General features: G+C 43.8%; 1 protein-coding gene across 1 annotated transcript in view; it reads left to right on the forward strand.

Moving 5' to 3' along the window:
* Positions 1–3,711: 3,711 nt before the first annotated feature.
* Positions 3,712–22,002, forward strand: part of cpne7 (copine VII) — a 36,197-nt gene continuing 17,906 nt past the window's right edge. The window contains exons 1-9 of the mRNA XM_048263076.1: positions 3,712–3,847; positions 5,157–5,841; positions 12,004–12,186; positions 12,538–12,612; positions 15,767–15,841; positions 19,734–19,817; positions 20,939–21,028; positions 21,331–21,429; positions 21,817–21,903. Of these exons, the coding sequence (XP_048119033.1) occupies positions 5,665–5,841; positions 12,004–12,186; positions 12,538–12,612; positions 15,767–15,841; positions 19,734–19,817; positions 20,939–21,028; positions 21,331–21,429; positions 21,817–21,903 (870 nt within the window). The 5' untranslated portion in view covers positions 3,712–3,847; positions 5,157–5,664. The remainder of the gene's footprint in view (positions 3,848–5,156; positions 5,842–12,003; positions 12,187–12,537; positions 12,613–15,766; positions 15,842–19,733; positions 19,818–20,938; positions 21,029–21,330; positions 21,430–21,816; positions 21,904–22,002) is intronic.

A 22,002-nucleotide genomic window follows, 5' to 3' on the forward strand; every position in this document is an offset into this window, starting at 1 on the left:
TTTTAATACCCAAGTGGGTCATGTGTGACTGGCATAAATGTAGATCTGCACAGCCCCACACACACACACTCTGGAGGGTTCCCCCACACACACACTCTGGAGGGTTCCCCCCCCACACACACACACACACTCTGGAGGGTTCCTTTAATCTGTGGCCTTTGTGCTCCTGTTCTGTGCTTTCTGGGTATGAGAGGTGCTACAGAAATGGATGCATAGTCAAAGCTGCCGATCAGTGTGTGTGTGTGTGTGTGTGTGTGTTGTTTGTGTGCCACCTCAGTGGATATGCCAGATGGTTGTGGTTAAGGGGTGCAGTTTGAGGGAGCTCAGGTGGTCCGCCTCGAGCGCTGAAGCTTTCCACTGCTGTCACATTCCCATGTTGGAGTAATGAGCTGAGGTTGCTTTTTAAGTTTGAGTGCAGTGAAGTGGAGTAATGGGGGGTTGTTTTTATTTTTAAACCTAAAACTATTAGATGTTTATACTCAAACAGTGTCATATTGCAAGCACGTATGTAGAGTGTACTGTGGGTCTTTTGTCTGATATCAGTTTCTTTTTCTTTCACCTGTAAAGCATTACAGATTATATCCATTATGGTGATTCAACTGTTTTAGTAATATGCCATTCTAGTTTTCATTTCCATGCTGTTGACTGTTCTGTTGTCACAGGACTGTTCTCTGTCACTGCTGTTTTTGAGGTGCAGGTGTCTGTGATCTGCTTGCAGGCTCTTATACCAACTGACAGCTGAAGCACAGACATAGCCAGGAGGTTTATTCGTGCATCTTTGCAGTCCTAGGCTTGTATGCCTGTGACCCTGCTCATCTAAACCCCCATAGTACGTCATCACTCTCCTGGTGGTGGAAATGACTCTGTGTCAACTGCAGACCTTTGCTTTATTTATCTCTGAGGGCAATGAGCTTCAAACCCAATGTTGATGGCTTCTTACCTACAAGACACAAGACATGAGCTGTAAAAACATGTGTCCAGTTGGAGGTGAGTGTCCAGTTAGTAAATGAACAAACCTGGCTGTGTGTGCAGGAAGGAGGCTGTACAGGAAGAAGAAAAGGAGTCTGCGTTGTGCTGAAGCAAAGCTGTGCTATTTCCCTTCCACGAAGCCAAATGTGTTGAACAGGGGAATAAAAAACAGTTCACTAAAGCAGATAATTAAACACTTCACATTGGAGCTAACATTTGACAATGAGGGGCGGTTTAAGTGACTAACCAAGTCTGCCTGCAAAGCACCGATTGGTTCACATCATTGCTGATACCAGAAGCCATCAGCAGTGGGCTTTCACTTTGCATTGTAAGAGCCACTTAACACACATGGTAGAGAGGAGGACCCCTTGAATTAGCAAAGCCTGCATGAAATCAGCAGCACTGCCCAGTGGCCACAATAAATGCTTTTTTCCTCTGTTCAGTGTTTTTTTGTCTAAAACTAACAAGCTACTAGTGAACAAGTTTGCACTGGCCAAACACAGTTACAATGAGAAAAACTAACTTACTTGCCAATAGATGTATTACAGGGGATATGACCGATGGCATCCTCCTGCTCCTCTTATATTTCCACAGGATATATGAGCATATACAAGTGACAAAATGAAATTGAGTTTTAAAAATTACTTAACACCAAAAACATACCTTTGTCTTGCCAGTAACGGACATACAAAAATGCATGACGTGGCTTTATAAAGAGGTTTTGTATATGGGTATGAATGGAAGCACATGCTTATTCTGAGCTGGGTCTATTGATGTGCTCTACACACATTTCATCCACCCTCTTTTTACAGGGAAACTGGATGAGATCAACCTATGGACAGACACTTTCCTGAGACTATGGCTCCAGGTCATATACTGCATATATATACTGTATATACTGTGTGGTGTGTCATGCACTGACCATCCACACACATGGAAATGCAGGAAAGAGTGAAGGATGCATTTGTGTTATGTAACTTGGTCAGATTGTATGATCCCCGAGATGCTCAGTGGGTGGACTGCAAAAGACTAAGCAGAAACATGCCTGGCTTTCAGCACGCATGTGTGGGTGTTTCCAACGAGGTGCTTGAAACCAGCCAGAATGTAGTTTTCCGAACAGTGATGCTGCTGTAATCAGAGGCAATTGTTAATTTTATTTGGTTCCTGGCCAAACGTGTCACTTCGCTAGAGGAAGAGATGTGCACTTGAATTCTGACGAGCGTGCTGGAATAATTGGTGCTTTGCAAGGTTTCTGTGGATCTGTATGCTGTTGAGATAAGAGCAGAAATATCTTGGAGTAGAGTGGTGGAAATTACTTATTTGCATTTCCCAAGTTCCTTGTTTTTACATGGGTCAAACTCTGGGCACACACAGACACACACACACACACACACACATACAAAAATCCTTTGTCTAATTCCCCTCTTCTCCCCTAACACTCTGCAGGAGGATGCCCAGCTGTCTTGACTGGCACATTAAGGATTTCACACCAGGAGCCTGTTGAACTATCATGGGAGGATAACCTGTCCAAATCCATCTTCGTATAAAGTCGGGATGAAATATCTTACCCTGCTTCCTGACCATTGCCACAATCTTTCGTACCAGAACTTCAATGTCAAATTCCATTGAATCAGGTTGCGTTCTTGGAGAACTTCCATTCAGATCTTACCAGCTCCTCAGAGCAGTGCTGACTTCTCTGTGACCCACCAGAACCATGCACTACTCAGTCAAAATTACCATCATGGAAAGCACTGAGCTATGGTCTTTTTTTCTGTTGAAAAAGCACGACTACCATTCACTGATCAGATGAGAAACTCTTGATTTATCAACTATCTATCTCAATTGTTTGGATTGTGATAGTCGAGGTTTGGCATGGCTGTACTATATATGCCAGGGTGAAAACATAATTTAGTTGATACATTGTTTCCCAACCTTAGAGTCGGGATCCCGTGTGGGGTCGCCTGAAATTCAAATGGGGTTGGCTGAGATATTGGGTACCTTAAAATTTACCAGTACATTACATAAGAATATACATTGAATCAAATATCAAAAACCTCATAAAACTAGGGATCCTTCATTACAATCTAGTTATGTAGGTTGGATTGATTTAATCATGCTTGAAAATCAACGGACCCGACTGGGTGTTAACAGCAGAGATGAGATGCGGGCTCTCACAACATGTTGTGAATGATTGGGGCCAATGTTTTGTGACATCAAAATAGGGTCACCTGCCAAAAAAGGCTTCAGAGTTAGTTGGTATATCAACTGAATGTAAAATGTAGAAATGAAATGATAGCATGTAATATCATCACATCACACACAAAATAGTTCTTGAATCACCTTCAGACACAGACGGAATTTCCCTTTTGCACATTGAAATCAACTGTGAAGACAGTGAGAAGTGGAGACGTTTGCTTTGGTCACTCATCTCCACTATTCAAGCAATGTAGACTAAAACCCATAGGGTTGTACATCACTATCTCAGCACAGGATGACCTTTAGGTAACCCCTTCTTTAGCATTCCTATGTGTCTGAATAAGCACGATTACAAGGTTTTATTGGCAATTTTATGCTGCTAAATATTTAAGCCCTAAGCGAAAACGTTTCCATATATTTTGAACATTTTGTCCTTTATTCAGACTAATGCGTAGCTGATATGGCATTGTCAACGCAATCTCAACGTTGCCCTCCAGCGAAGCATGACGACAGAGGCATCATCATCACCACCCTACCACCACTGTGGATGCATCTCACTCCCAGGCTTCGGTTTTGTCACACACCCCTTTCTCCTTTTCTCCTCTTCCCTACTGAGTTTCTGCATTATCACAGGGCTGTTGGAAAGCTCTTAAACAAGTGCAAGTTGTGGAGACGGCAGCAGGTAAGCACTGTTTGGAAACTTCTACATGGAGATCATAATAGCCTTTATTCAAAATGAGCGTTGGTGCTCAACGTTACTGTAATTGTTAATAAATCTGTTGATTATTAAGAAGCGAACGAACGGTCATTATGTTTGAATTACAATTCCACTTACTCAAGGCGGTATGTCCTACTGATGTGTTTTAATTCTGGAATGAAATATCGTGCAGTTGAGAGGCATACATTGTAGATGCTTTTATACAATGTCACTGTAAACCACTTATGCAGGACTTTGACTAGGGTGCATGAAAGGCTATATAGTCAGCAGGTCTCTCGACTAAAATAACCAGGAACTTGATGATGTTGAAATGAATCTAGAAAGTGTTTCGCAGTCAAGGATTTTTGTTTCTTCAGGTTATATCCAACTATGCAAAGAAGGTTTGTAGGCTACACATGCCATCATCCATTTCGTTGACTTAGGCTATGACTTAAATTACCCACCGCTGTTCAGGAACGCTAAATGCAATCATACAGCCGTCCTTTAGGCTACTACAAAAGTTTTCTTCCTTCGTCAAACGATAAGTTTTAATCGAGTTTAATCGACAGTTATACTCAATGCATTTTGGCTGGGCACAACGTTCAGGTTCACGCATGTGGCTCTGGCTTGTAGTATCAATGTGGGTTACATATTGCAAGAGCTGTAGGCTGCATTCAGAATACAAAGTGGCATTTCTGTTTCTGTCTGATTTAAACTAGATTAAGTTCTCATTTGACATACCATGGTGGGCAGAGGGGAATCATATAACATTAACCCATGGGCAGTGCTCAGATAAAGACTTTTAGCACTGAGGCAGTGATGGGAGCTGTCTACCCGTAGGGTGCTGAAATAGCGATAACGCCCTCTCCAATTCGCCTGTAGGTCTAGGGTGGCTTTGACTACTATTTTGGAAATGTGTATAGGCGTATCGCAAGTAAACAGGTTGTTTTATTTTTTTATGTACTGCAGATGTGTAGCCTTCACATGTTTACTGAGCGAGAGGGTGGTTAGCCCTTACGCCTGCTTTTAAATGTGATTGATTTCAGCAGTTTTGCACGTAGGCTATGCCTAATACCCTCGTGTCAACTATGGCTCACGTAAAGAAAATGTTAATTATGCTAAATATACGGCAATCCGTGTCAAAGATACAGATTATTTAACATATTATTTTTTGGGGTGAAAAGGTTTCTTTTTGCTTGTTGAAAACACGAATTAAATGTAAATAAGACGTTCTTTATAACCATCCTTAACAAGCCGATGCCTGTTTTGTTTTTGTACATGAATGAATGTTCAGGTCCCATCTGTGGATTCAGTCCAAGGAGAATACCCATTATTAGGCTTCATGGAGCCTTTTCCTTTTGTCTTGCCAATAACGGATATCTGAGTTCCCAAAACTGGCAGAAGGTTTGCTGCTAATCTGAGATTCTTGTTGTCATCATTGCTTTGCATTTGCTGAACCCAAGACCACTCTCTACTTTAAATGATTGACTTTTAAATTAAGCGTCAACAGACATGACACCTGTTTGCCATCCTGGTGAATGACTTCAATGAAGACTAATACCTCTTTGGAAGATTCAAATTAACAACATTCTCCCTTGCCTCCATTAAGCAATTGATTTTTGCCCCCTTTAAACTCTGTGGATCTTTCTGCATGTAAGTCAGTGAAGTTTCCTCAGCCTCTAGCCTATCAGTGAACCGGCTCCCTACTAGATCCCTTGTAGCCCCTGAGTGGAGCTCTCCGTTACACAACACTGAGCCTCTCAGCCCCCGCTGGACCGTTCCTCCACCCTGCCTGATCCAGGATGAGTGACTCACCGGATGCCACCTCCCCTGGCGCTGCGCTCACCGGCGTCCCCTCCGCCGTCGTGTCCAAAGTAGAGCTGCGGGTCTCCTGCAAAGCCCTGCTCGACCGGGACACCCTCAACAAGTCTGATCCTTGTGTCATCATCATGGTTCAGAACCAGGGGCAGTGGACAGAGGTGAGTGAGGGTATATGCTCAAATATGTTGAACATTTGGCCTGTGGCAGCAGAAATTAGGTGTCTACATTATGCAGAACTGTGTAATTCATGAGTAACATTGATATTAACATAATGTGCATGAGTGGGTGAGTGGCGACCCACTCATTCCCCTAAGTAGATGCCAGTTTATGCCATTGTCACTTGGCTTAGTCGGCAGTCTCATGGTGGAAGTGGGTTGCTCATATTTTGTTGTGCCATGTCAGAGCAGTCACAACGTTCTCGAGGCGTGCTGTCTGCACTCTGTGCTGCGGTGGATAACAGACAGCACTGAGATTTGGAGTGCGAGCCCGTCTGCGAGGCACGTCAGACTGAAGGATGAAGTCTTAATCCTACTCCCATTATTTTAGCAGCTGTGCCTTGTTCCATAGTGCACAGAAAACATGGTGGAACCGTGGACAAGTGGCAGCCAGCTCGGGCTTGAAGGAATGCCCACTTATCTCCGCAAATTCATACTTCCCAAAAGTGATGCACCTAACTCAGTCAGCAAAGTGGCACAGCAGTTTGCCTATTGTCAGCCAGGTTTACAAAGCCGGTTAAATCTCCGGTTTGGTTCACCTCGCCTGGCTTGAGTTGGAGCCCGGTGGCAATTACAATGTCTTTGTTTTTCTTCCTCTCTTTCTCACTGTCCGTCTTTCTTTTTCTCTGGCCACTTCATCCCACTCTCTGTTTCTCTCTCTCTCCTTTCCTCTCTCTCTGAATACATATTCTTTCCTCTCACTCAAAAAGCACTCACTGAAATGCCCATTTTGCACACATCTCTAAATATACTCATTTGCAAATCAAAGGACCCTTCAGAATGCATTGAAGATGACCACATTCAGTCTTTCTCTATCAGTGGTGTCCTTCAAGTTTATGCAGATATACTTCTCCATTGACATTTTAAGCTTCGACATTTCAAGTGAGGACATTCTGAAGTTGTGAGAGTCAGGCAGTGGTCATCCTTTATATGCTTTCCAAATGGACACCCTGGGTGGGGGATAAGTATATCTCTCTGATGTCTCCCTGGAAATACATCACAACTGCAATTAATTGAACAACAGAGCCATCACCACCACCCCTGCCCCCATCTCAGACACTCCAGTAACCCCCATCACTTGTCGAATGAATATTAAGTAGTTCCTTAACGAGAAATGGCTTAACAATGGCTTAGCAATAGTCTTACGTCAGTATCATGAATAACAAACAGATTGGTTGTTCTCTGTAAGTTTCCTTCGTATAACACTATAACTAAGTCTGAACAGTAGGCATGCTCCATAATTTGTCACTATACCTGATTATACAACACGCAGTAGTTTCCCCTGGGAATGCCATAGGCTGTCACTTTCCTGTGCTCCCACTTGGAATATCTGGGCCCCACAGACTGGCTTTGTTCCTCTAACCTCTATCTACATCTCAAACAAGATGAATTGCAATGTGTGTCTCAATATTCAATTAATTGGGCCATGTTTCAGGTAGAGCAGCATGTATGTAAATCGGCATGGTTTGGACGGAGAGAGATAATGAGCCGTGGCAATTAGTGGGCTCCCAACAGTTAGGTTTCAAAAAGCAACGTCTGCTGAGGAATGTAGCTTGGGGATTAGCTCTGACCAATAGCTGGAGTTTGTGGGGGTCTTTTTTCCAAACCTAGAACTTCTATGTTTTAATGAATTTAAATGAGCAAGGGCTCTGAGGGAGAATTGTGAACGAAAGTCTCCTAGTGCATTGTGGGATGAGTAATGACTTCATTCTATATTCGCTTGATGATAATAAGACTCCCAACATGACGAAATGGAGAAAATGAACCTGTAAGCAAACAAAATAGACAATGTGGCAATTCAGTGGAGCAACGCTTGTCAGCCGAGCAGGATAATCAGATTCCAGGAGCCACCTGGCCCCATTCTAAAGAACCTCCAATCACTGCCACAGATGTATTTGCTCATTTCCAACCCTTACCTGTCTATATAAACACATTTTCTTTTCAAATTAGCATATGCTTTCCAGAAGATAATTAAAAAAACAGTTCAACTGGTAGGGCCACCCCCCTCCCACGACTGATTTGATATTTCATGGCATAACTGAATGTCAGGTAGTGGGGCGGGTCACATGAGGCTGGTGAGCCTGTGGTCTTTCCTCTCCACTGAGCAGTAACACATCTGATTACAACCAATTAATCATGTGAAGCCTGCGATCAGCTGACTAAATGACTGGAGTCAGGTGTGTGTCTGAGCGCCTGAGCAACCTCCTGTCCCATCCACTGATTTGCATGTAACACTGTCCACTGATGAGATAAATGGCAGTCTATGCACCCTCTGTTGAGTAGGCGATGCAGTTAACTATGAAAACACCAGTGATGATAAAGACGATGTGTAGATAATGATTTACAAAAGCACGCAGTTGGAACTGGAGTGGGTGATGTGCCGCTGTAACAGGTGCATATTTAAGGCAGCGGAGTTCGGGCAGAGGTTCGTGTAAGTGTAATGGCCGGGTGTGTGATTATCGTTAAAGGAATTGCTGCCTTGTGGTGCTGAGAGTTCCGAATCGAACAGCGTGAGAGTGCCAAGATCATCTTTCGCTCACTCGCTCCCTCACTCACTCCCTCACTCGCTCGCATTTCCCCTCCTCTCCGCTCTGCACTCTCTATACAGCATGGCCACTCTCATAACCCTGTGCAAGAGCTCTCAAGGGATTACTGAAATAAGACTTGAGTATCTCAGCAGCTCTGTACACAGTGCTATTGCACAGTTTGTCCTCAGAATTCTGCTATTAACAAGCATTCACTGGTGTTTTTGCATTCAATTGATTATGCAGAGGCTTGGTGGATATGTGTGGATGTCTTTTCCTATACTGTAAAACACTGAAGAAGGAGAATCAGAGAGAAATTAATTTAAGGCTGAGAGGGAGTTATGCTTGGGGCTTTGGCAAATTCCCAGCTGAGGGCAGAGGAGCCTTCAGTCAAAGTTATTGAACATCATTTTAATGGCATTTGATGGCTGTTATTGTAGCTGAGCAACATGTGTGCATCTACAGTATATGGTGCAAGTTGGAAACACAGTGAAAGTGTCCGTTAATCTCTGTGTTAAAGCAGACGGGCGTTTTATATCTGTGATATCCTGAAGCTGACTGAAGAGAACATGCTGAGATAAATATGTGTAGTGAATATGGTGTGTGTTTGTGTGGGGGTGGTTTGTGAGTTTGTGTGTATGTGTGTGTGTGTGTGCATGTGTGTATCTGTATATTGTATGTGAATCTGTTGTGTGTTTATGTATGAATGTGAATGTCTGTGTTTCCACTGGGATTGCAAGAACAACACAAGCTTCACAGTCGTATGCTTTGTTTCACTGTTCCACTTGGCACTGTTGTTGTGATGTAAATGACTGAATCAAGTTTAAAAAGAGAGAGAAAGAGAGAGCTGTGTCTCTAAGCTGTCTCTGCCGTATCTGATCGCTTTTCCTTCTTTTGTCTTTGTAGTCACTTTCGTCAGCAGCATAGCTTTAGTCTTCTGACGTGACTCTCCTCATTAAACCCTCTCAACTGACACCACTCAGCTCTGTAAACTTCCGTCAGACCCCCACAAGCCCCTGCAATGCACCCCGCCCCTCCCCCCAAAAAGACCGAATTGGATTCCTCTCGGCCATGTGCCCTTCTTTAATGACTTATCCAGAGACACACACAAAAACGAGGCTGCCGCGTTTGAAGTCGCCAGTGGGACGGCGAACGTGAGCCGATTCACATGGACCCCTGAGGTTCCAACCCGCGTCAGCCACACATACACACACACACACACACACACACACACACACACACACACACACACACACACACACACACACACACACACACACACACACACACACACACACACACACACACACACACACACACACACACACACACACACACACCCTTCCCTGCTGCTGTTGCCACCCGCGGGCTGCAGGCTTCACAGAGCCGCTTATGCCAGCTTGGACATCACACAGACATGACTGTGGAGTTACAATGGGTTTGGTGGTTGGCAGAGAGAGGGGAGAGAGAGAGAGAGAGAGAGAGAGAGATCATTCATGTTTTCTCTGATGTCAACACACCTTTCACACCACTTTTCCCCTCCTCTGGTTTCCAGTTCAGGATCTCAGTTTCCATCCTTGCCTGGATCTTCGGCTATTTTGATACATGTGGTGGAAATGGGAAAAAAAGCTACCGGTGTCTGAAGAAGCCTCTCACTGGTGACTGGTGACAAAAAAGTCCTCTAATAAAGTTTAAGGGTATTCAAGCGGATGTGTGCAAGAAAAGCAATTATCCTCAGAAACATAACAGATGTGGGCGGAAGAATTTGGTCTCCGATGATGCCAGTTCTCTAATTAAAATGCAGAATCAAAGTGATTTTTTTTTAATCACCGCCTACTTCCACTGTAGCATATCCAGTGCAAACATGTCCTGTTTGATAACAGGGCAGAGCACCCTCCAGGCTGTGTCAGTGCAGCGTCCGTGCTCCAAACACACAAGCTACTCAGGGTGAGCAACCTTCTCTTGTGCTACTGACATGAGTTCAGTTAGAAATTGGGCATTCTATTGCACAACATACACACACACACACACACACACACACACACACACACACACACACACACACACACACACACGCACACATTCACAGACACACACACTCACACACACACACACACACATTCACAGACACACACACAGTTTTGCATCCTCGCACACAGTGTATACTGAACACTATACTGTCCAATTATGAAACTGGGAGAAATAATACTGTAGCGCTCAAATACAGTCGAGCCTCTATTGGAGAGAGCCATGTATGGGGCACACTGCGTAGTCCAGAGAGGCTGCTGTGACCACTGACAGGTGTGATGGAGGAGACTCATTCTTCTTGATGCCAGTTAAAGAGAGTCGTTGGGGATTTGATGGTGTAGCAGTCATGCCGTTAGTGAGATGAATGGACCGAGCAGTCCACTGAGTACTATAATGTAGACATAGAGAGGATAGCAAATGACCTTTCTGAAAGCATCTGACAGCCCATCTGATAGACTTGTAATAATTTACATAATTTAATAAGAAAACATAGTTATTGCGTTGTTTATATGCAATACTTGAGTAAGTTGTGGAAAAAGGCATTCCTGTTTTTCTGCAGAGTGATGTAAATTAGTTAGATAGATGTTTTAAAGTGTATAATGTGAAATATGTAGCCTATTAGTTATGTAGTAGTCAAAGTCATTTGCATAAAATTCACCAACAAAATGTTTTTTTCCATGGCAAAATTTGGAATTTAATCAGGAACATTTGGTGACACAATCCAGTGGGACCCAATCACATTTGGCAGCGAAATTGTGTGATTACCCTCTGGCCTTGTTGCACTCTCTCTCTTTCTCTCTCTCTCTCTCTCTCCTTTTTATATCTCCTTCTTTCCATCTCTCTTTCTTCCTCCTTTGTGCCAGGCTAGCTGCCTGGTTGGCAATAATACACAAAGACAGGTCAATGAGGGAAGCCTGACAGCACATAGGTCCAGACAGGAGGACCGCCGGCGGTGATTGGCTCACCCCTACATGCTAAGCTCTCCAGAAGCCCACCCTAAGACGTCCTTTATCCCCCCGCTGTCCCTGCTGTGAGAGAGGAATGTTCACAAGATTAAGGCCTCATCATTCAACAAATGTGGCTGACAAACACATGCAGGCGAGCAGTCTGTGAACGTGGTGTGGTGTGAATGATAATGGATTAGGTGTTCTCTCTGGCAAGACCATATGGAGATTGCCATTGAGTGAACTGATTTAGAAGGCTATGAATGAATACAGCAGGCTGTTTCCCCTTTTGTTATACCTTCATTGAAAAGCTGGGAAAGACATTTCATAGGTATACACTACTCACAAAAAGTCAGGGATATTCAGCTTTCGGGTGAAATTTCAGGATGAACCTAAAATCCACTATAACCTTTACAGGTGAACTTATAATGTGACATTCTCTAAACTTTTGAATGTCCAACAGTTCAATGTTTCAGTACTTTCTGCACTGAAACATTAAATTTCACCTGAAAGCCAGATATCCCTAACTTTTTGTTAGTAGTGTATTTTGATTAGGGAATAATTGAGAAGAAAGGTGATATTCACAGAATCTGACGTCTATGTTTCAGTTCGACCGCACAGAGGTGATCAAGAGCAACCTGCACCCAGTCTTTGCCAAGGTGTTCTCGCTGGACTATTACTTTGAGGAGGTGCAGAAGCTGCGCTTTGAGGTGTATGACATCCACGGAACCCACAGCATCGGCACCCGTGATGATGACTTCCTCGGAGGAGTAGAGTGCACACTAGGCCAGGTAAGCCTTACCTGGGTGTCTTACTTGAAACAACTGTTCTGTAGCCAGGTAAACATCAGTGTTCTTCCTTACTTAAAAACATCCTGTGGGGCACTGGGGAGTAATGGATGGGTTTCCTCCTAAAAAGCTTAGGGGACATAACATTGTTTTTAAGCTTTTTTGGTCCCCTAGGGTCCTATTGGTCAGAAGGGTCTGCACCAGAAACAAGACTCAAAAAGTCCATTTCAAATTCAAATTATAATTCACCTAAAAAAGAGAGTGATTTGTCATCTTTGATCATGAAGGGAACACAAATGAAAGACATATGTGCTGAGATTTCGATTGAAAGAAGATGTGTGTTCTGACCTACAGATCGTGGCTCAGAAGAAGATGATGAAGCCTTTGTTACTGAAGTATGGGAAATATGCTGGAAAATCCACAATCACTGTAGGTTTGGTTTTCATTGACTTGTCTTGACCTTGATGGAGTGAGTCGTAGAGAGCCTCTATGCAATGACTGGTGAAAAAGAGAGAGATGGAGAGAGATTTTCCAGAGGTTGTTAAAAATGTCACTAAAAATATAATGGAAAAAGGCAAGGAGTCACCATCAATATGCAAGGAGCTTTCCAACGATGAAAAGTTGAGGTTGAATCAACATAATATATCCGGGAGGAGATGTCAGCATGGAAAAGGTGACACTGAATCAACATGGATTTTCACAAGGCCTTTGTATGCCTTTGAGTAATCACAGGGGAGTCCTTATCTCTCCTGTAATATAGGTGCTCTCTCTCTCTCTCTTTATCTCTTTATCTCTTGCTCATCCTCTCTGTCTGTATTTTCCATCACACCCCACCCCACCTTATTCAAAGTCCCCCATGACAGAGCTGAAAGCAGATATGTAGCCTTTAGCACACTTGATTAAACATGTGGTAATATGGCGCCTGACAGATTCAGATATTCCCCATGAAACACACAGCTGCAGACTCAGAGCGGGGGCCAAACGCGGATTTGTTATTGGGGATCGACCCCTCTTGTTGAGGTGGCTGGTTTTGGAGGATGTCGCGCCAGGGTTAGCTGGAAGCCATCAAAGCAAATTGGAACTGAACCAGGGGCCCACGCAGTCAGGTTAATAAATTCAGGGATTAGAGCGAACTCGAGTCGTTTCCCCCCCCCCTAATGTGCCTTTTCTTCTCGGGCCTGATAATAAGCCTCCGATTAAAGGAGCCGAGGTGATTCATCACCGTGGTTGAACTTGTGCCTCAATGTGCCCCGCAGCTTATCTGACGCATAATGAGCATAATGGTCTCCCTGTCATTACATATGAGTACACTCCTAGCTGAAGACATGTATCTGATCGTTCTCACGTGCCGACAAGATGCCATTATTGGAGATACAGGTACAGTGGCTCCTGTCGCTATTTGGAAAAAGCTGTTTGGAAAATGGCACTCGGATAAGTGAGGGTGCACGGATGCTGCGTCTCAATTCTGCCTCCACAGGGCTGACGAGCCCACCGTGACATTGGCCGGCTGGGTATTTCAGGCTAAAGATAATTGTGGAAGATGCTGACGAATATCATGCACAGCAGGTGCAGCTAGAAGCAGCATGAGTGTTATTTTGTGGCGGGTCCATTTATATTGTGAGGTGCTAACTCGTACTCATGCCAAAGCATTAGTAAGATTCCAGGTCACTGTTGGCACCCTTCAAATAGGACTAATTTTATGTGATTTCTTAATGTATTTATTTTTATGGTAACTCAGCAGATATGCTTCATATATAATTCAGTGTATAATCAATGTTTCTTACTATCTTGAGCTAATACGGTATGCTGGGCATACTGCAAATTAAATCAAACTTTTTTTCAGCACTTTAGACACCGAATGGGTTCTGCTCTGTAGATTTTATGTAGAGTTGATGAATGAGCACATAAGGAACCGATGGTTTATATGTATATGTATGACAAACAACAGCTTGTTTAATATTTCTGCATATTTTAGACTGTAAAGTTTTATCCACCTTCCTCTGGTTGCTCCATTTACCGGCCACATAAAGTCTCAGAGTTCTCGTTTGTGTGCCTCCTCCCTATGTCACAGACAACTTCTTGTCCTCAGTTCAACTCTTAATAGCTTTATATTCTCTCAGTGATATGACTGAATGAGTAGACTTCAGTATCTACAGTACATGGCTGAGTCCAGCTCCCTCTGCAGAATTTTATACTAATTTCTCGCTCTCACTGATGGGTCACATTTCTTCTGTTTCAGTCTGTCTTTGTCTTTTCCCTTTCCCTCCTCATCTCTGTATGTATCAGGCCACTGTCTCATCCCTGCTCTTCTAATTCAGATTTGTATTCTCCATGATGATGATGGTAATGGTGGATGTGGTGGTGGTGATGATGATGATAATAATGATTTATTTTTTTTGCCAGATACGTCTGGAAATGTTTCATTATCACAGAAAATACATCCAATTACAGTGACGTAAAATAAAAAAATATATTTTTATCCATACACTAATTACAATAACTAAATACATCAGTTAAATCCCTTCAGTGTACATTTGATCATGGCTCAAGCTCCATATTTAGTTTTAGAATGGCCTGATCCACAAAGGAGTGCTTCAGTATAATCCTGTTAAACCATGGAACACTGTATCACCAGTTTGGACAATTCATATTCAAGAAGAATAAAATAAGAGAAGTCCACATGCACCAAATGCTCTTAGCCACTCCAAACTCTTTCCCTGTGGTGCTGTGTGATGAATCCTTCTTGATCAGAAATGGGAGGCACATGGCAGGTTGTTTGTTATTAATGGTAACGCCTGTTAGGCAGTAGTCTACATAGGAGCAGATGTTGGACTGTGTACAAATATTCTGGCACACTCCCAAAAATGGGAGAGAACATCAAAGAGCAGTTGAGTCCATGCAGCCATTCAGAAGCGGATATTTTTATAGTTGTAATTGAAATCGATGGACCAATAGTATTTCTTTCTCACATTATATTGGGCCATTATTTTTGGCCGGTCTTAATGTGTTAGCCTACTAAATGGGAAAGGGATTGACTTACTATCTCTCCATCATTTTCTTATCTTCCTTCTTTCATCCCTTCTTGTTTTACCTCGATAATAACTGTAATGTTTAACCTTTTTTTCACATTTCCTCAAAGTAGGATGACTTTTGCTGGGTATTCAGATGTCTCATGTCTGTGTTCTACATTTTACTTTTGTCTGAGGTATTTTGTTGGAAGAAGGGAGAATCGATTCTTTGATCATCCAAATAACTGAATTAGCATAGCAAAGCTTTCATGTACCCCTGAACCTGTTCACTTTACATTTTTTTCAGAAGTAATACAGCCGGTCCTCAAATGAGCCCAAAGACATGCAAAGACAGGAACAACAGAGCAGTAATGATTTTCTAGACTGAGGCTAAGAACTTTTTATCCCAAATTAAGAATTCATACTCTGTGCATCTGATATTCATAATACCTAACAGCAGCATTCTGCAGTGGTACCGTTGGGGGATGCACAGATGCTCCATCCGCAGTATGAGAGAGATGAATCATATGAAAGCATTGATGAAACTTCTCATTCAGCCTTGTTTCCACATCTAGGTTCATGCCGAGGAAATCTCCGGCAACAACGGCTACGTGGAGCTCTCGTTCTGCGCCAAGAAGCTGGATGATAAAGTAAGAGCAAGACACTTTCTTTCTTCCCTGCCATTACACAATTGGCAAGGTTATTCGTAGATAAGCACCTGCTTAGTGCAGTTCCACCCCCACCCCGTCCCCACCCACCACCACCACCACATACCAATGAGCCAGGGCTACAATGAGGATGGAATTGATTTCCCTTTTTCTTCAGGTCATTGATAATTTATTACTCGACAATGAAGTGCAGAAGTGTCTGAGTTCCATCCCAGGAGCTCCGTGCCAAGCAGCATCTGATAAATGGACAGTGGATGGACTTTGAGTCACTCAGTGTGGATGATGAGATTTAGAGTGGGGACTTTGCCCAGTCCTGCAAATGGGCTTAGTTTAGATTGGCAGCACTTGATGACAGAAGCCAGATTGGAATTGAGTCATGTTTTATTTTTTATTTCACTCTTGGTCCTACAGTATATTTCCTGATACAGTACAGTACTGTAGTGTGAGCATCGTCTGCAAAAGCTTTTCTACATCTAGTATTTCTTTGGATTTGGTTATATATGTTTATGCTATTCTGATGGTTATTCCTGCAATAGTTTCCTTTGCCGTCAAATGATTGCCTCACAAGCTCACACACAGGTGATTGTTCCTTTGCATCAGCAAGCTAAGGTGTGTGTGTGTGTGTGTGTGTGTGTGTGTGTGTGTGTGTGTGTGTTTTGTGCATGTGTATTGATATATGTCTTAAGAGATGAGTCTGAGTCTTACGAGATGAGCATGGTGAGGTAGCTGGCTGGCACTTCACTCTGTGTGCAAACAGCGCCTCCCACACAAGGCCTCCCACAATACACCACTGGCCCTGAAGTTCCGCAGGTGTCTGTTCATCCCCTGGCGCCTGCCCGCTCTACACAAACGCCTCTGCACTTCACCACCCACACATTCTCTCTGCAATTTCCTCTCGTCTGTGTCTCTCCATCACTCTCTTTCTCTCTCTGTTTGTCTCTCTCTCTCTCTCTCTCTCTCTCCTTCTCCCTGTCTGTCTCCATATGATTTTCCCTCCTTTGTTGTTACTCCATGTGTCTTGCTTTGCTACATCCCCCCTTTCCACTGTTCTGTTTCTGTAACAGTCATTCTGCAGCCCCCTCCATCAACCTTTCATGATCAGCTTCTCTCGCACTCTTTTTCTTGCCTGGGGCTGTGACTTCATCTGTGGTATTACTGGGTAAAAACACACTGCTGTTTTCTCCCCGTTTTTCTCTCTCCTTCCTCTCATTGCTGAGTTTGTGCATTTTAAGGGCAGCTCAGACAAAGAGCGTCAATATCCAAGAGACACACTGGACTTCTCAAGTCATCCCTAAGACCTCATAAAGCTCAGAGTAGATGGAGAAATCAATCCAGTGTGCCTTTTCTCTGAACACGGGAGAGACTCATGGATATAGCACTGTGGCTTGACTGAGATTGAAATGTTTGTTTTGGAGCGGAGCGCCTCCGAATTTGGGAGCGCAAACACAAACACCCTGATCACCCACACACACTACTTCAGGCGGTGATTTCATAATACACAAGCCTGGGACAATATTTGTTCTTTTTCTCGCAACCACATTCAGTTATATCTCCTTCTTTCACTCTCTATCTGTTTCATTCTACCCTTCTTTCCATCGGTCTTTGTCTGCTCGCTGCTCTCTTTCCCCTTGTTCTCTTTCACTCGCTCTGAGACCTTATTGCAGGCGAGTTTTATGTTGCACAAGTGGCCTCTTTCATGCTGGCATGGATGGATGCATCATAATGTGAACCTCCATTACTTTCATGACGGTTGAGATTGGGCATGCTGCATCTCTGATGACAAATGCAGAATTGTGTCTCAACACATCTGAACACTCTACCATGCCAAACCAATCTCGGCCTAAATGATGGAATATCAAAACTCACAAGATTGGACAGGCAGTAATGGGAAATTCAAATTCTGAGAGAAAATACAAATGAATCCTGCCTCACACATCCAATCTTTGCCCTCTGAGTAATTATTTTTTTCATATTTGAGCATCATTATCATCCACTAGTCTAGTCCCCCCGCCCACAAATTGCCTTCATCTGTGGAAGGCTTTGACTAATGGACACTTCATCAAGAGCTTGGTAGTGCTCTGTATGGATGTGGTCTGCTCTCTCATCAGACAAGAAATCCTCTGTTTTCTTTTCTGTTGTTTTCCCGTATTATTACCAAAACTTTGTCATTTACATTGATGTCACTGCTAATGTCAGTGAGAGGAGGAGCAAGACTGTGAGTGATATTTTCTCTGGAATACTGAGCTCCATTGCCAGGCCCAGAGCATCAAGGGGAAGAGACCATCTGCTTACCAGCAACGCTCACAAAGCATGGGAGAAAACGCGAGCTGGGCCTCTGTCAACAAAACAAAAGCATTTCTGTCAAAATTAGTAGGGAAGGAGGGAGAGAGGAAAGGAGGCAGAGAAGCTAAAAGTGAGTGATAGAGAGACATCAGGGAGAGGAGGAGAGAGAGAAAAGATAGCTTTGATGAAACCGATTGGCAGATTAATCACTGCACCACAATCTTTGGAAAGGATCTGTCTGTTCCAATGACTTTGAGGATATCGTTATGGCAAGTGATATGACTGAAATAGGCGATGCATTATGGAAAGCCCGCACATCACACACACACACACATCACAAACATGGCTCCCCACGCTTCCCCTCTTACATCATCCCATTCAGGCCCAGTGACATCATTTTAAGGGTCAGCACCCCCACTGTACCGTAATTTCCCAACTATTAGCTGCAGCTTATACATTTATTTTGCAAAATTACTTCAGCTATGAGGTTAATACACGGGGGCAGTTAAAATGGTATTAATATGGTTTTGTTTCTTTTAACTTGCATAAAACACTGTCCTGCAGCTTAGACACAACGCGGCTAATACACACAAAACTACTGTAGGCAGGAGGGGGCCTCATCTAATGGGACATTGACCATCGTCTGGCCTGTGGCTGGCTCTTATTGCTAACGAAGCTGTGACCTCCTCACTTCCGCTGTGGTTTTCAGAGTGGATCCGGCCAATCAGTCGGCAAGCAGGCGGTCCTGAACCTGTTGAGGTATACTGTATGGAGGCGATGATGGATGTGGAAGAGGGCTTTTGCATCCAGGGCGAGGCTTAAATACGGACAAATCACTTGACTAAATCAGTCTGCACTCAAGCCACTGGGAAGTTGTTACCTTGACAACGAGATAGGGGGACTCCTCTTTTTTCTCTGTCCCTGTGGAGATGCATCAGGCTAATGCAGCGAGAAATGGGAACATTAAATGGCTCATTCTGCGGCCCTCTGCTGTGCTCCTCTCCCTCTCTCTCCCTCTCTCTCTTCCTCTCTCTCCCTCTGTCTCCCTTTTTCTCACTCACTCTATCTCTCTCTGTATTTGTCTCTCCCTCCCTCTGTTCTCTTTCTCTGTCTCTCTTCCTCTTTCACACACACATACATGGACACAATACACACACACATAACCGTCACACCAAAACTCACGTCTGTGCACATACACACTCACAGACAGACAGACAGACACACACACACACACACACACACACACACACACACTGCAGAATCAATTGACCCATGTGCTTACCGCTCTTTGAGCCTGACTTGACGCCCTGTATGAAATGATTGTTTCGCACCAGTTTCCTGATTTGATTTGTCACAGCGATGAGGGGAAAGCTGCACCGCAGCCGGGAACAAACCGTGTCAAATTAGCACAGAATGTATTTAGCTGCCCGCACTGAAGATCACATGCGATAGCCTTGCTCAACACAGCCCCCCTCATGTTCCACTGCTCCGATAAGGACTGTTTGGTGGTGGGTCTGATATTTCACACATTATTATTATCATTATTACACTAAATAGATGGTGTTTTTTTATCTCTGTGACCATATTGCAGGATCTTTTCAGTAAGTCAGATCCATTTTTGGAGATCTACCGGATCAACGATGACGGAACTGAACAGCTGGTCCACAGAACCGAGGTAAGGGGTGCCATATGTGCCTGTTATTGCTCGTCCCTGCCTGTCACTTTCATGTTCAAAAAGGTTTTTTGTCCCTCCTCCAGGGCTCTCAGGTTTTGAGCTTATCTTGGAGTGAGATTTGTTGGAGAGGTGACATATATGCAGACTAATATGCAAGCCAACTTATACATTTGGTGTTATGCCTTAATAGGCCATTAGATGACATGCTACTAATATGCATGCTAACTTGTTCATTTCTCATTACAGTAATAGCCAAAGATTGATAATTAGATACCATGTAACATGCATACAGGAAAACCTGTGTGTGTGTGTGTGTGTGTGTGTGTGTGTGTGTGTGTGTGTGAGAGAGAGAGACAGACAGAGAGAGAGAGAGAGAGAGAGAGAGAGAGAGAGAGAGAGAGAGAGAGAGAGAGGGGGGACAGGGACAGGGGGAAAAAGAGAGATTTTAAGAGGTGTATGTTAACAGAGAATAGCATAACATCAAGGACAAAGCCAATGGCTAGATGATCAATACATTTGCAGGGTCACTTGGAGAGCATTTATCAGGACCATTTCACATATATCTGACTTAGTCCTCTTGTCCTCTCTCTTTCTTTCTGTAGTCTTGCCTTATTACTACTACTCTGTAGTCTTGTTAGATGATTAAAGTCATTATTCCTTAAAAAAATGGTGTTATTTGTTAGGCCTATTTTAGGTAGCTATTTTATGTCATTTTCATGCAAAAGGTAATCCATCGATCATTACATTAATGCAAAGTGAAATGGTCAAAATATTAATTAATTAAGTCAATTAAACGTCAGGTATTACTGTATTTCCTTTGCAGTTCAACCTTTGTTTGGGCTACACTGTTTCAGCCTGTCTCTGATTTCCTCTATAGGCTATGAACTAAGACACCAATACATCAGGCAGAAAGTAAAATGGTGGTGCATTCATAAATGAGTTAGTTAGTGAGAGAAAAGGCATGTGTGGCGTGTGAGATCTGTCAGTTGAGTGTCTCATGGTCAATGCGTAAGACTTCTCTGGCTCTCACTATGCAGTAATGTTGCTTTACTCCACTGTTCCTGTAGTCATGTTATCTTTCTACTGCTCGCTCACTCGCTCCCTCCCTCCTTCCCTCCCAGGTGATCAAGAACAACCTGAACCCGGTGTGGGAGCCCTTCAAAGTGTCCCTCATCTCGCTGTGCAGCTGCGATGAGGACAGGAAGCTGAAGGTAAGGGGGAGGCCCTGTGGGTCGGCCCCGGCTGCACATGGTGGGATGATTGGCCACTCTGAGCCTCAGAGAGAAGCTCCCCCGAAGGACAGCCTCTCTCTCTCTCTCCCCCCAGCCAGCGCAATCAGGAGTGGGGCGCAGCGCCCAGAAGAAATAAAGGAGAGCCTGTAATAACCACAGAGAGGGAGCGAGGGATGGAGGGAGGTGGGGGATCGATAAGTGACCCGTTGAATGAATCGATAATTAGCCCATTTGCACAAATGGCTATCTCTCTCTCTCCCTCTCTTTTCTGTGTTATTCAGTGCCTAGTGTGGGATTATGACTCCCGGGGGAAGCACGACTTCATCGGGGAGTTCTACACCTCCTTCAAAGAGATGCAGAAAATCGGTGGAGGAAACAAGGTCAGAAAGCGCACACTCGGTCTCTTCTCTGTGTCTGATGTTTGTCACCCTTGGTGTGGCTCTCTGTGTAGTTTGCCCATTTTTGTGTGTGTGTGTGTATGGCTGGAATGAAAGAGATGTTAAAGGTAGCTGTTTTCTGTGTCTGTGTGTCTTTGTGTGTGTGTGTGTGTGTGTGTGTGTGTGTGTGTGTGTGTGTGTGTATGCCTGTGTGTGCGTGTGTGTGTGTGTGTGTGTGTGTGTATGCCTGTGTGTGTGTGTGTGTGTGTGTGTGTGTGTGTGTGTGTGTGTGTGTGTGTGTGTGTGTGTGGTAAGGATGAGCTGGAAGGCAGTGTGGAAGGCTCAGCTGTCTGTCTGTTCACTCTCTTACTCCCTCCATCTGTTCTGAAGGTCACATGGGACTGCATCAATCCCAAGTACAAGCTGAAGAAGAAGAATTACAAGAACTCTGGCTTGGTCATCCTCAGTGACTTGAAGGTGAGGAGGAGAGGAATACCCTGTGGTCTGACAAAAAGCAAGATGAAAAATGATGGACAAATTGCACACTGGGGCAATCAGCTCAGCAATCAGCTGGCC

Source organism: Alosa alosa, chromosome 14, assembly GCF_017589495.1.
Source record: "Alosa alosa isolate M-15738 ecotype Scorff River chromosome 14, AALO_Geno_1.1, whole genome shotgun sequence".
Taxonomy (NCBI): Eukaryota; Metazoa; Chordata; class Actinopteri; order Clupeiformes; family Clupeidae; genus Alosa; species Alosa alosa.